We start from the raw sequence: 12,625 nt of genomic DNA, 5'->3' as shown, positions 1-12,625 counted from the left end.
CTGTGGGAGCACCCTTTTAGTGACCGCTGTTCTGTTCAGAGCTGACTTTGCTGGAAAGTTGAAGGAATCCATAACCCTCACAACAGTCTCAGTCCAGAGCACTTTTGTTCATTTGTGGCTGTAGAGCCTCAAGGATTGAAGTCCTGGTGGGACTCTCTGCTTTGCTTCTGTGTCTGGGGAATGTATTCAGAGTACATTCCCAGGGAGGAAAGGTGCCACCTTAGGGCACTTGGAACCTCCTATTCCAACTCCTGATCACCTAGAACCAGGACACCAATGTTGGACCACTCCTAGCTTTGGGGTAGTGTGGACTTCCTGGCCAAGATTAACTAAGAAGGGCACAGCTCTGTCTCTGGCGGGTCCAGGAGACACTGAAATGGAGTAAGGGACAGTTAAGGACATCCCAGAAGCCAAAATGCTTCATAAAGTTGAAGTTATCATATTGGACTGGACGTCAGTTGAGTGCCAAGTCTAGATATCCTGTGGTCACTAAAGGGTGAGGGCGAGCCAGCCCAAGGCAGCTCCCACATCTTCACGATGCCGGCCTCCTTTCTCCACCCTCCCTCTCTGTGCACTGCCTTTAAACCAAAAGCATAGCCATTGCAACCAAACACACTAACCGCCAGAGGCCGTGACACTCTCAAATGGCCGTTATCAATGAGTCTGTCTTGTTTTAGAAATGTATTTCTTATGTCAGTGCACTTGAGGACAGTTCTTTAAATGCTGTTTAAACTAAAGAAAAAATTTAAGTGTAATACCTGCATTTTAAACATTAGATATAATACATGCATTTTTTTGGTCTACTAACACTTAAAGATTATTCCCACAATTTAAAATGTTACCATTTACCTCTGTGTAGTTAACTGCTATTTTAAATCATAAAGTCAGATGAAGAATACTAAAAAATAAAAATAAAAAGAAATAGAGACTAAAAACATGTTAGGCAGACATAGAAGAAATATTGACACAGGATGTTAACATTGGGCAAAGTTGGATTCAGGCAGAAAAGCATTTTGAGTCAAGGTTATTTCACCATGCACACGGTCTGCAGGTGGGCCTGTGTGGCCTGGCCAGTGGTGAGGTGTCCAGGGGGAGAAGTACAGGGTACCAAAGACTGGGAGGCAGCAGCCTGGACTCCTCAGGTCATATGGTGGATACAGGCTTACCATGGGCCAGTAAAGAGTTTCTGGTGTAGACGGTGTTTGCCGTTTGCAGTGTTCACTGTCTGTCAGTGAGGCCCCGGCAGAACCAGGAAGTGTACTCCTGAGCCTGAGTTATCTGTGATGGGATGCTCCAGTCTCCTTACTAACCTGTACTACAGAGTACAAGTGCATTCAGATCATTGAAGATGATGTTGGCCTGATAACCACAGCTGGACACTAGATGTTGGAGTGAGAACAGCAGGGTATGTGTGACATTCAGTCCCCAAGGGTATGCCCATTTAATCTGCACGTCTGCTCACAGGGTACCCCTGTGGAGTAGCATCCAGGTACCAACAATGCTAATCTCAAGAGTGATCCCTTCTTGTATTGTTTGGGTTTCTTGTTTTTTATTTTACTATAAGCATGTTTTATTTTTCTGAAGACAAAATTCCTTTTGTTTTTCCTTTCCCAAGACAGGGTTTCTCTTGGGTTCCAGCCTTGGCTATCCTGGAACTCACTCTGTAGACCAGACTGGCCTTGATCTCAGAGAGGTCCACCTGCCTCTGCCTCGCAAGTGCTAGGACTCAAGGTGTGCACCACCACTGCCAGGCTGACAAAATTCTTCAAAAATATGCAATATGTGTTATGTAGTATTAGCAGTCAGCTACTGAAGTAGTTTCATTCAGAAACCACAGCTTGGGAATCCACAGGGGGAAATTTCATGTACAGGTTGTTGTTTGGGCTTTTTTATTTTATTTTATTTTATTTATTTATTTTTTTGGTTTTTACAAGACAGGGTTTCTCTGTATTGTTTTGGAGGCTGTCGGTCTAGCCCGGCCTCGAACTCACAGAGATCCGCCTGCCTCTGCCTCCCGAGTGCTGGGATTAAAGGCGTGCGCCACCACCGCCCGGCGGTTTGGGCTTTTTGAGACAAAGTTTTACCATGTAGCCCAGGCTGGCTTTGTGCTCATGATCCTCTTGCTACAGCATCACAAGTGCTGGAACTGCAGGTGTGAGTCATTCATCCACATCCAGTTTACCTGCAGGTGCTTATTTATGTGCAGTGCCCACTTGCAAGTCACTTGCTTGAATTCACACACACACACACACACACACACACACACACACACACACACACACACACACACTCACACACTCACACACACACACACACCAATACAGAAAAGAAAAAGAACCTACTCTACCATAATCCTTCATAAACATGTAAAAAATTTCAGTATAGTTTCCCACTCAAATCTAATCATGCCCCATGTTGATAATACTAAGATGTTCATGAACTTAGCAGAGAAAATGGCTCCCTGTGATCTGGTAGTGTGCACTGTGATAATTGCATTCAGTTTCAGCCAGCCTTCTTAACAAATATTTAAGTAACTTGACCCCTGTTCACTGTCCTGCTCTAAAGCAAGGATGTCCAGGGCCTGTTTCTGAGCAGGGCAGGAGCACAATTGAGTTATGCAGAACCAGACACTGCTCAGTAGAAACTCTGCCTCTAGATAGGTACAGATTTATTTGTTGAGTTCGGTAAATCAGTGGCCTGCTTGGAAACACCTGGAATGGGTGGGAAATGTCTCTTCCCTTGCAGATGCCCTCCGAGGATTAGAGGGTGACAGGATCTAATGATAAGCATGGTTATCAAAAATCAAAATGACTGAGGTTTACTGAAACGGTTACATTGGGGAGATTGCCCTACACACATAATATCTTCTAGTTTACAACCCAGTGTCACAAGTATTCCTATTTTCTTTTTTTAAATGAATTTGTATTTAAGTTTAAAAAATCTTTTTTTACATACCAATCCCAGTTCCCTCCCCCTCCCATCCTCCCACCCCACCCCCACCTCCATCCACTCCCCATGGGAGGTGAGGCCTTCCATGGGGGATCATCAAAGTCTGTTACATCATTGGGGGCAGGACTGAGGCCCTTCCCCGTGTATCTAGGCTGAGAGAGTAACCCTTCATACGGAATGGACTCCAAAAGTCCATTCACACACTAGGTTACATTGCCAGAGACCCCATAGACTGCCCAAGCCCCCCAACTGATACCCATGTTTAGGGGTCCTGGTTCAGTCTTATGCCTGTTTCCCAGCTGTCAGACTGGGGTCCGTGAGCTCCCACTTGCTCAGGTCAGCTGTTTCTGTGGGTTTCCCCAACATGGTATTGACCTCTTTGCTCCTCCCTCTGTACAGCTGGATTCCAGGAGTTTGGCTTGGTGTTTAGCTATGAATCTCTGCTTCTCCATCAACTACTGGATGAAGGCTCTAGGGTGGCATATCAGATAGTCATCAATCTCATTATAGGGGAATGACATTTAAGGTAGCCTCTCCACTATCTCTTAGATTCTTAGTTGGGGTCATCCTTGTAGATCTCTGGACATTTCCCCAGTGCCAGATTTCTCTTTAAACCTATAATGGCTCCCTCTATTAAGGTATCTCTTTTCTTGCTCTTCTTCTCTGTCCTTCCCCCAACTCTACCTTCCTGATCCCTCATGTTCTCCTCCCCCATCCCATTCTCCCATCCTCTTTCTCCTACCTCATCCCCCACATTCCTATTCTCTACATGAGGAAACTGAGGCCCAAAGACTAAAGGAGTCCTTCCCAGGGTCACTAATATCTTCAGAAGGAAACTGTTCCAGCTAAGGTCGTCCTACCTGTAGCCCAGTTTGTTGTGTGGGTTTGGTTTGGGTTTTGTGACAGGGTTGCTATTCTCAGGCTGATCTCTGTCTTCTTCTGACTCCTGAGAGCTGGGGTTATAGATGTACACACTATGATAAATTCCCTCCAGGGTCTTATGCCTTTAGTATTAGAGACTTAACAAATGCTATCTGATTTAAAGATCTCAGGAATGGATGGGTGGCTATACCTGGGTATGGCTTGGAAGTGTTGGGAGCACAAACTGCTGCTTCTGGAAGGTTCAGACCATAAAGGATACATCTTAGGAGTCCCGTGTGAGCAGTACAACACCGAGAGCAGTGGTCAGGAGGCTTCTACACAGGAGTCCTCAGTTAAAGAGTCGAGAAGGAATGGGTACATGAATAAGGATACATTCTGCAGTGAAGCTATCCAGCCTCAGATGTGCAGAGAGCAGACGTACCAAGCTGTCATGGTCCTAGAAACTGGAGGGAAAGAAATGTCTGCCACTGAGTCCTGTAAGGCCAGAGGGTCAGTCAGGGAGAGGGCCCTGCGCCAGGGCCACAGAAGACTGGTGTCACATGGCTGCATCTGGGGAGGAGCACTCTCTGTCTGGCAGGCTTCCCTGTTCTTCTAGGAGACAATGAGGGCATCACAGCCCTCAGACTTCTCCCCACGGTTGGCTAGCCAGCCCCACTCTGGGCCTGTCCTGTGAACAGAATTAAGTGGAAGGCATGAGGAGTGTGTTCAGGATCTGGAACACAGGCTCGTTTTCTGTTCAGATGTATAAAAGGGTCAGATATGAGATGGAAGTTCAGCTCTTGCCCACCATACACAAGGCCTGGGTTCTATCCTCACCACTGCAAAAAAAAGGGGGGGGGTTGTTTCTGAATGACTTTCAGCATATAACTAGTCACTAGAGTAAAAATAGTAGTATGTGTGTACACTTTTCCAAAAGGAAAGCATTTATTAGTCAGCCTGTTGAATATCCTCGTAAGTAGCTAGGTAAAAAGACACCTGTAATCTCAGAACTCTGGAGGCTGAGGTGGGATTGTTGTGAATTCAGAGCTAGCCTACACTATGTAGTCAGACCCTATCTCAAAAAACTGAAATATATACTTGAACCTGTGAGTGTATATGTGTATACATACTGTATTTCTTACTAAATAAATTATAGTTGTATAATTCAGGGAGCAGTTATGTCAGAGGCCAGAGTTACCAGGTACCTACTTGTCTCCCCTCAAGCCACCATTAAAAAGAAAAGGACACGGTGCCAAGGGGCTCCAGGTTGGCCATTTGTTGATGGTTGGTCAACGTTCTTGCTTGAAGAGAGCGGAGCAAGCACTGAGCTGGGCTCCAGCCAAGGTCTTGTCACTCGGTCCCCTGCCTCACCATCGCAGGGCTCTCCAAGAGCACTCAGCTTGGGCAGAGTGTAGCAGTTGCTTGTTTTCTGTTTAGCCCACCTGGAAATTACCCAGAATGATGAAACAACAGTGTAAGCAGGCCTACCATGGGCCTCGACCCCTCAGTCTACAGGGGCAGTAGTGACAGGAATGGTGAGCAGCCTGCTGAAGGAAAAGGGTTTTATTGTATTGAGACAATTAGTTAAATTGTTAATGTGTTCTTTGCTGGAGACAGTAACTAACAGGCTTAAGAAATGTAGGTTCCAGCAGTCCTGCCAACCACCATGAGGTTCTGTCCGCCTTTCAGTGTTTTGAGTCAGAAAGATACAGCCTTCCCCTCCCCCCTCCCCTCCCCTCTCCCTCCTCTCCTCCCCCTCCCCTCTAATGCTGGCCAGAGCCTAGGGTGCCTCTTGTAGTACTTCAGGCTTTCTTCCCCTAAGACTCCCCTCCCCTGTGGCTGACCTCCGCGAGCCCAAGTGGCCTGTCTGTTTTCCCTCCCTCCCCTTGTCCCTCTGGCAGCAGCTATGCTTTATAACTCTCCTGCCCTGGGATTTTCCTTAATCCTAATAGAGTTGTCCTCCTTAAATTAAGAAGAAAGGAGAGGAAAAGAAAGATATATAGGCTTTCCATTTATACTTCAGGATTCATACATTTCCCTCTCTCTCCAACCTGGGCGTCCTGCCCCGGAGGTGGCCTCTTCTCTACCCAGTGAGAGAGGAGTGCCTGTCCCCTGGGGAATGCCCCTGCCGCTCCCAGTCACCTCAGTGGGAGTGTATTAATCCGACTTTATGTTGCTGTGACAAAATACTTAGCATGACTTAAGGGGAGAAAGGTTTGTTTGAGGTCACAGTGTCAGAGGCTTCAGTCCATAGACCTTGGCTGCTTTGATTCTAGGACCACTGTGAGGTAGAAAATCGTGTTGCAGGGAATACATGGTAGAGGCAACTTACCTATGGCCAACAGGAAGCTAAGAAAAGGGATGCAGGAAGGGTCCAGGGCAACACTGGAACATACCCCACAGATCTACTTCCTCCAACTAGGCCTCAGCCACTCTGTTCCCTTTCATCACTTTCTGGTGATGCTATCATACTGTGACTCCATCAAGGGATTCATGCACTGATGAGCTCAGAACCCCCAAGATTCAGTCACTCCCCAGAGCCCATTAGCTAGCAGCCAGGCTGTAATAGAGAGGTGGGCTGCAGCCTCCAGGAAGAAAAGTCAGGGCTCATTGACATTGGACATGTCAGCATCATTAATTTGTGCATGACACAGTTGTAGAGTGCCTTTCATCTGTGGGCGCTGAGCTGAGAGCTGGGGGTCTACAGAAGCCGTCGGGAGCACAGGGTAGCACACTTGGCCCCTTTGTCTTTAATTCTTTTTAGGCAGCCCGCTCACAGTCAGCTGCTCTATCCTTTCACGGGCTCTGAGGGCCTGAAGAAGCATGCTCAGACAGGACATGCATCTTCACTGGCCAGCTTCACTGCTGCTGCTAGCATCTTAGCAGTGATGCTCTGATGGCCAGGGAGGCTGACGCGGCTGCTCTGAGCGAGGGCTCTTTTTCTATGTGATAACCCTGAGCCAATGTTATGTAAAGAAAAGGAGTTTATTTTAGCACATAGCCCAAGTTTGTGGGGCCCCTCTTGATGACCTCACTTACTTTCACTTACCTCCCAGAGGCCCTGTCTGTAACAGCATGGTGGGCCTAAGTCTCTATCTACTGCATGCCTGGCTGTGGGGATTGGGCTTGGGCACATGAACCCTCCCGGGCTCAGCAAGAGCAGGACTTCACTTGTGTTTTAGAAGGGAGGACAGCAGAGATGTGGGCTCAGAGAGGCATCTTCAGATCCAGAGTTCCCAAAGATGACAGCACGCGCCGTTTTTGATTTCCTTGTGCTTTGTGACCCGGATTCCCAGGCTGTCCCTTTAAGACTAGCACTCCAGTTGGGACTCTCAGCTCCACAGGTGCCAGCATGCAGGCCCCTGAGACTGTCTCCTTCATTGCACCTGTCCTCAGCCCTGCAGTGACCATCATGTGTGAAAAGAGCCCAGGATCCATAGCAACAGAGTCTGTGTCCAGAAAGAAGTGACTGTGTTTGAGATGCTGAGCAAAGAAACAGGAAGCTAGAAACTGGGCAGAGCTGCCTGTTTCCCTTTCAGGGTAGCTTTGTGACGTCTGTGCTCTTGTGGCTGCTGGAAGTTCTGGAATCTTCCTGTGACAGTCATACTCGCTGTCTGCCCTTGTTCTTTAGATGAATGAACAGGCTCGGCCACCAGGTGCGGCAGTGTTATTAATATTTAATGAGTGGAAGATGAAGTGGCAGGGCTCTGCCACAGGTGATAGCATTTGCTAATTGGCAGTAATGACAGCATCCACCCCTGCTCCCCACGGGCATTCCACACCTAGGTTCTGAGGTAGGGAACACGGCTCACATCAACAGACAGCGCTCTGTCGGATTTATGTGTTTACTCTTAGGAGTTTGTTTGCCTTGCCTTAATATTTCCCTGTTTGAAAAAAACAGGTCTTCCCTTGGACCGACTCTTGAATCCCTCTTTCCCCTGTACAATGGTGAGCATTCTGACTCTTTCCCCTGTGCAATGGTGAGCATTCTGGACTCTTTCCCCTGTGCATTGGTGAGCATTCTGGACTCTTTCCCCTGTGCATTGGTGAGCATTCTGGACTCTTTCCCCTGTGCATTGGTGAGCATTCTGGACTCTTTCCCCTGTGCATTGGTGAGCATTCTGGACTCTTTCCCCTGTGCAATGGTGAGCATTCTGGACTCTTTCCCCTGTGCAATGGTGAGCATTCTGGACTCTTTCCCCTGTGCAATGGTGAGCATTCTGACTCTTTCCCCTGTGCAATGGTGAGCATTCTGGACTCTTTCCCCTGTGCAATGGTGAGCATTCTGGACTCTTTCCCCTGTGCAATGGTGAGCATTCTGGACTCTTTCCCCTGTGCAATGGTGAGCATTCTGACTCTTTCCCCTGTGCAATGGTGAGCATTCTGGACTCTTTCCCCTGTGCAATGGTGAGCATTCTGGACTCTTTCCCCTGTGCAATGGTGAGCATTCTGACTCTTTCCCCTGTGCAATGGTGAGCATTCTGGACTCTTTCCCCTGTGCAATGGTGAGCATTCTGACTCTTTCCCCTGTGCAATGGTGAGCATTCTGGACTCTTTCCCCTGTGCAATGGTGAGCATTCTGGGCTCTTGGCTCCTCTTGTGTGTCACCTGTGCCTCGAGATGGGGATCCCTCCCTGGATACACACATCCATGGGAGGTTTCAGGCTTCAGCCTGCTGAGACTAGACTGGAAGTCCACTTGGCCCCTCTGTGTGTCTTCAAGTCTGCATTAGAAAATTCAGTTAGCTAAATTTACAAAGACCAGTTTCTCCTGGCCTGCCCCTTATCTCCACCTGACCTTCTCTACCCAGCCCCACCCAACCCCGCCCTCCTCACCCCTTCCCGTTTGGGAGGAAAAAATGAATGAACTAGAACTTGGCTTCAACTCCCACTTTTTCAGGTGAAATGACTGCCTTATAAATAGCACCTAATTTCACGAGAACCAGTGGTGGCAACGTGTAAGCAAGCAGTGTGCCCCCACCTCATCTGCAAAGGAAAGCAGGCGCCCCAGGGAGCATCCCTAGGCTTTGGGGGAGGGTATGGACAGGCAGCTGCTTTTCCTGTGGCAAGGAGGGTCTGGACTAGTGATGAGAGCAGTGTGGGAGCCATGGGATCGGGGAGACAGTGGCACAGTAGAGCGCGCAGGCTGTCTGTCCAAACGCTTAGGACAAGAGTGGCGGTGTGGGAACCCGCACCCGTCTTCCCGCCCACACTGGTGAGGCGGGCAGCACTTTCACTTTGCCCTGATTGTACCCCACAGCCCAGAGGGAGGGAGGCCAGGGCCTAGTGAGAGCAAAGGCTGCTGGCTGTGGCTTCCCCTGGGTACCACCTAGCAAAGCTGAGCCAAGATGGACAGAGCACTCCCGCGAGTGCCCGTTCTTCAGCGCCCGCCTGCCTGCCCGCCCGCCTGCCCGCCTGCCTGCCTGCCCGCCTGCCTGCCTGCCCGCCTGCCTGCCTGCCTGCCTGCCCGCCTGCCTCTTAGTACCAGGCGCCTCTTCAGTCCTTAGAGACAACAGTTCAGGTGGCACGAAGTAAGATAGAAACTGACATGAAAAGTGACATGAAATATGCCCGTTTAGACTCCAGCATGGCGGCCGCTTGTAGTAAAACCCAGCTAGAGAAAGACGAAGAAAAATATGTAGCATGATTTTAGGCTTGTTAATACGAGAGATGTACACATTAGAATGGGCAAAAGAAGAGACTTGAACTTTGAAATTAAGGAAGATTTATTGTGAATTTCAGGAGTCATCAAGTTTATACAACAGTTTGAGGGAATTAATTAGATATTGGATGGTGTCGCTCAGTGGCTGAGCCTTTGCATGGCACATACAAGGCCCTGAGTTCTGTCTTTAGCGCTACCAGAAATGATGGTGTGGTTAGTTTTATTTTTCAGCCTGACACAGTGTGGAACCACCTGAGGAGAGTGTGAGTGAGGACTGTCTGGCCGAGAGTGGCCTGTAGTGTGTCTGTGGGGGGGGGGTGGTCTTGTTTACAGTGTGAATTGAGGAAAGAGGCCCCGGCTCACATGGCAGCACCTTTCTTTATGCAGGGCACCCTGGACTGTGTGAGGGTAGAGAGGGGACCTCAAAGGAACGGGCGTGTCCACGCTCTTTCTCTCTGCTCCTGGCATGGATGTGGTAGCTGCTCAACTTCTTGCTGACTTTTACGCAACGATTATAACCTAAAATCGTTAACCAAATAAACCCTTTCTCCTCTAAATTGATTTTTGTCGTCTTATTTTATCATGGCAAGAGAAACAAAACTAGAACAAATCATTAACATTGTGTAGTGGTTTTGAGTACTGTATGTGCTACAGTTGCGAACAGCGTTTTTAGAGGAAAAGCTTAGGTTCCAGTAGCCCCAACAAGCTTGACCACCTATCCCACCTCGAGTAATGGCGGGAAGCAGGGAGATTTATTCAGTTGGCCACGTGGAAAGAGGAAACACAAAGGGACCTAGAGACCCCAGTGTCTGTGTTTAGGGTATTGACATGAGACTTGGGCTCAATAGAGGGAGGATTGGGGCAAGTGGCAAGAGGTCTGTGTAGTCAGGCAGTCCTGGCCTGCAAGTTTCTGAAGAAGTCCCTGCCCCTGTCATCACTGAAGGGTTCAATCCTGTTTCTGCAAGATGGTCAGTTCTGCTCCAGGGTGCAACTTCACCTCCATGGGTTACCCTGACCTTTGGTGGAGGTGGGTGCAGGCCTGCCCTTGGAGGTTTTATTCTTCTTGGAATCTAGACCTCACTCTAGAAAGAAGGTTAAGGACAGTGGCCTATCTCTGTGCCTTCGGCCAAGATAAAGGAGTCAGATACCAAGCGAAAGCTAAGTGTCAGGCTTTGGTTCTGCATGTGGGCCCAAGTGAGGAGTTGATGCTAAGTGCCTGTTTTCCAGAGGTTGTGTTACTTCGTGTACATAAATGATGTTAGATTATGATGCTTTCATAGGGTGAGCTGGAGGTACAGCTTTCATGAAACCTCCAGGTCTATCCCCAGAACCTCAAAAAATAACGAGATCATTGTCGCCACAGATGACAGCCTGCCAGGCCAACACCCCCAGGAGCAGAACTAAGGCACAGGGAGTGTGCTGAGGCCAGGCACACAGGCTATGCCTTGGCCTTCTCTTTGCTAAAGTAGGTCTCCCTGCTAGCTTCCTGACTCAGTGTCTCTTCCAAGGAGATCTTGTCCCCAGATAAAGTTGCAGCACTCATCGCTTACAAAACCTCTGTGGTTCAAGTCTGTCTTCCCACGGTTCTGAGATCTTTCTGCACAGAGCCCTGGCTGCAGTAACCCCCCCCTGGGGAGGGAGGGGTACACATGTCAAGAACAGTTGGTCCCGTGAGGCCCTCAGCTTTCTTAAGGTTCAAGTGGACTTGGTGCTCTAATGCATTTAGTGTTGTGACGCAAATGACTCCCAGTTAAGTGACCTTAGTCTGTTCCGCTCAGATCTGTCTGTTCCAGCAGATAGTGCAAGACCAGTGTAGATCCTAGGGATGACCCTAAAGATAAGTCGGCTCTGTGAAGACATTTCACTGAGTACCAGTGTGGACAACACAGGAGCCATACCTTGCGGTAGGCATCATCTTCAGTCTTCCCTTAGCTTTAAGTTCTGCACTTTGAACAGTGGGTACCTTGGGTTGTCTTCTCCTTTTAGCATAGCTGAAGCACGCCACAGTTCCAACAGTCCCCCCAGCTGTGGCTTCTGCTCCTCCCAAACCTACATTCCTCTTTCCGGACACGTGTTAATTACTTTTCTTCGCTGTGGCCACAACACCTGACACAAACAGCTTGAAGGAAGCTGTCTTGGCTCATTCAGATTCAAGTGCTCAGTCTGTGCTGACTGAGTGCCTTGAATTCGAGCAGAGTATCCTGGGGGTGGGAAAGTACTGAGGATGCTTGTTGCCTTACAATACCCAGGAAACAGAAATGGGACATACCAGAATGAGCCAGGGCAAGATAATGCCACAAGGACCAGTGACATGCTTCTTCCAGCTAGGTCCCACCTCCTAAACTTTTTCTAGAACCTCCCACAATATCTAAGGATCAAGCCTCCAACTTTCGAGCTTTTGAAGTAGCTACTGCAGATCCAGACCATAATAGATCACCCTCCACCTCCATCATAATGGACTAGCTCCTCACGGAACCAATTGGTCACAACTCCCCCAATCTGTAGTAGGTCACCTTCCCGCTGGGTCCTTCACAGATTCAAGTGTACCAAGTGTTTTGTCAAGATGCATCTGCATCCATCTGACTGTTTTGTGCACTCCTTTTGTTCTAGAATGGCAGAAGCGCTACGGGGTGCCCGTAGTCTGATCCTCCATTGGATATGATCTATTAAGAACAACCCCGCTGGACATTCTCTTATGTGTGTTGTAGTACATAGATGCTGACATCACAGGGTTCCTGGGGCACCAATGTCTTCCACAGTAATTGTGAGTGCCTAATTCCCTCCATCCCAGTGAGCTGGTGTGAATGCTGGCTGTGGCACTGCTCCTCCCCTGCTGTTGAGTGTCTGCCAACTCCTGCATAGCTGGTAGTGTCTGGTTGTATTTTTGTTTATTTTGGTTTTTAAAACCGTATTGCTATATTGCCTATACTGACCCACAAACTTGCTGTGTAGTCCAAGTTGGCCTTAAATTTGTGGTTCTCCTGAGTGCTGGGATTACAGACATGTAACCACAGAGCCAGCTTCTTAGAGTGATAAGGAAAAGGTTTTGACTTTACTGTGGTTTCCTTGATGATCTTTTTTAGTGCTTACTAGGTTGTGTGTCTAAAGTCCTGATTCTTTCCCTTCTGTTTTATTTTATTTATACATATATTTT

At 48.4% G+C, this 12,625-nt stretch overlaps 1 protein-coding gene across 11 annotated transcripts in view; it reads left to right on the top strand.

Moving 5' to 3' along the window:
• Ppp2r5c (protein phosphatase 2 regulatory subunit B'gamma) overlaps positions 1–12,625 on the top strand; it is a 127,732-nt gene that overhangs the window by 62,571 nt on the left and 52,536 nt on the right. The window contains exon 1 of one of the 11 annotated variants that reach the window (XM_040742481.1): positions 12,109–12,235. The exons of the other annotated variants lie outside the window; for them this stretch is intronic. Within the exon in view, the coding sequence (XP_040598415.1) occupies positions 12,187–12,235 (49 nt within the window). The 5' untranslated portion in view covers positions 12,109–12,186. Of the gene's footprint in view, positions 1–12,108; positions 12,236–12,625 lie in introns of those variants that run through there. 11 annotated transcript variants of the gene reach the window in all.

This window comes from Mesocricetus auratus, unplaced genomic scaffold (genome assembly GCF_017639785.1).
Source record: "Mesocricetus auratus isolate SY011 unplaced genomic scaffold, BCM_Maur_2.0 Super-Scaffold_15014, whole genome shotgun sequence".
Taxonomy (NCBI): domain Eukaryota; kingdom Metazoa; phylum Chordata; class Mammalia; order Rodentia; family Cricetidae; genus Mesocricetus; species Mesocricetus auratus.
This window is presented reverse-complemented; position numbering and strand designations above follow the sequence as displayed.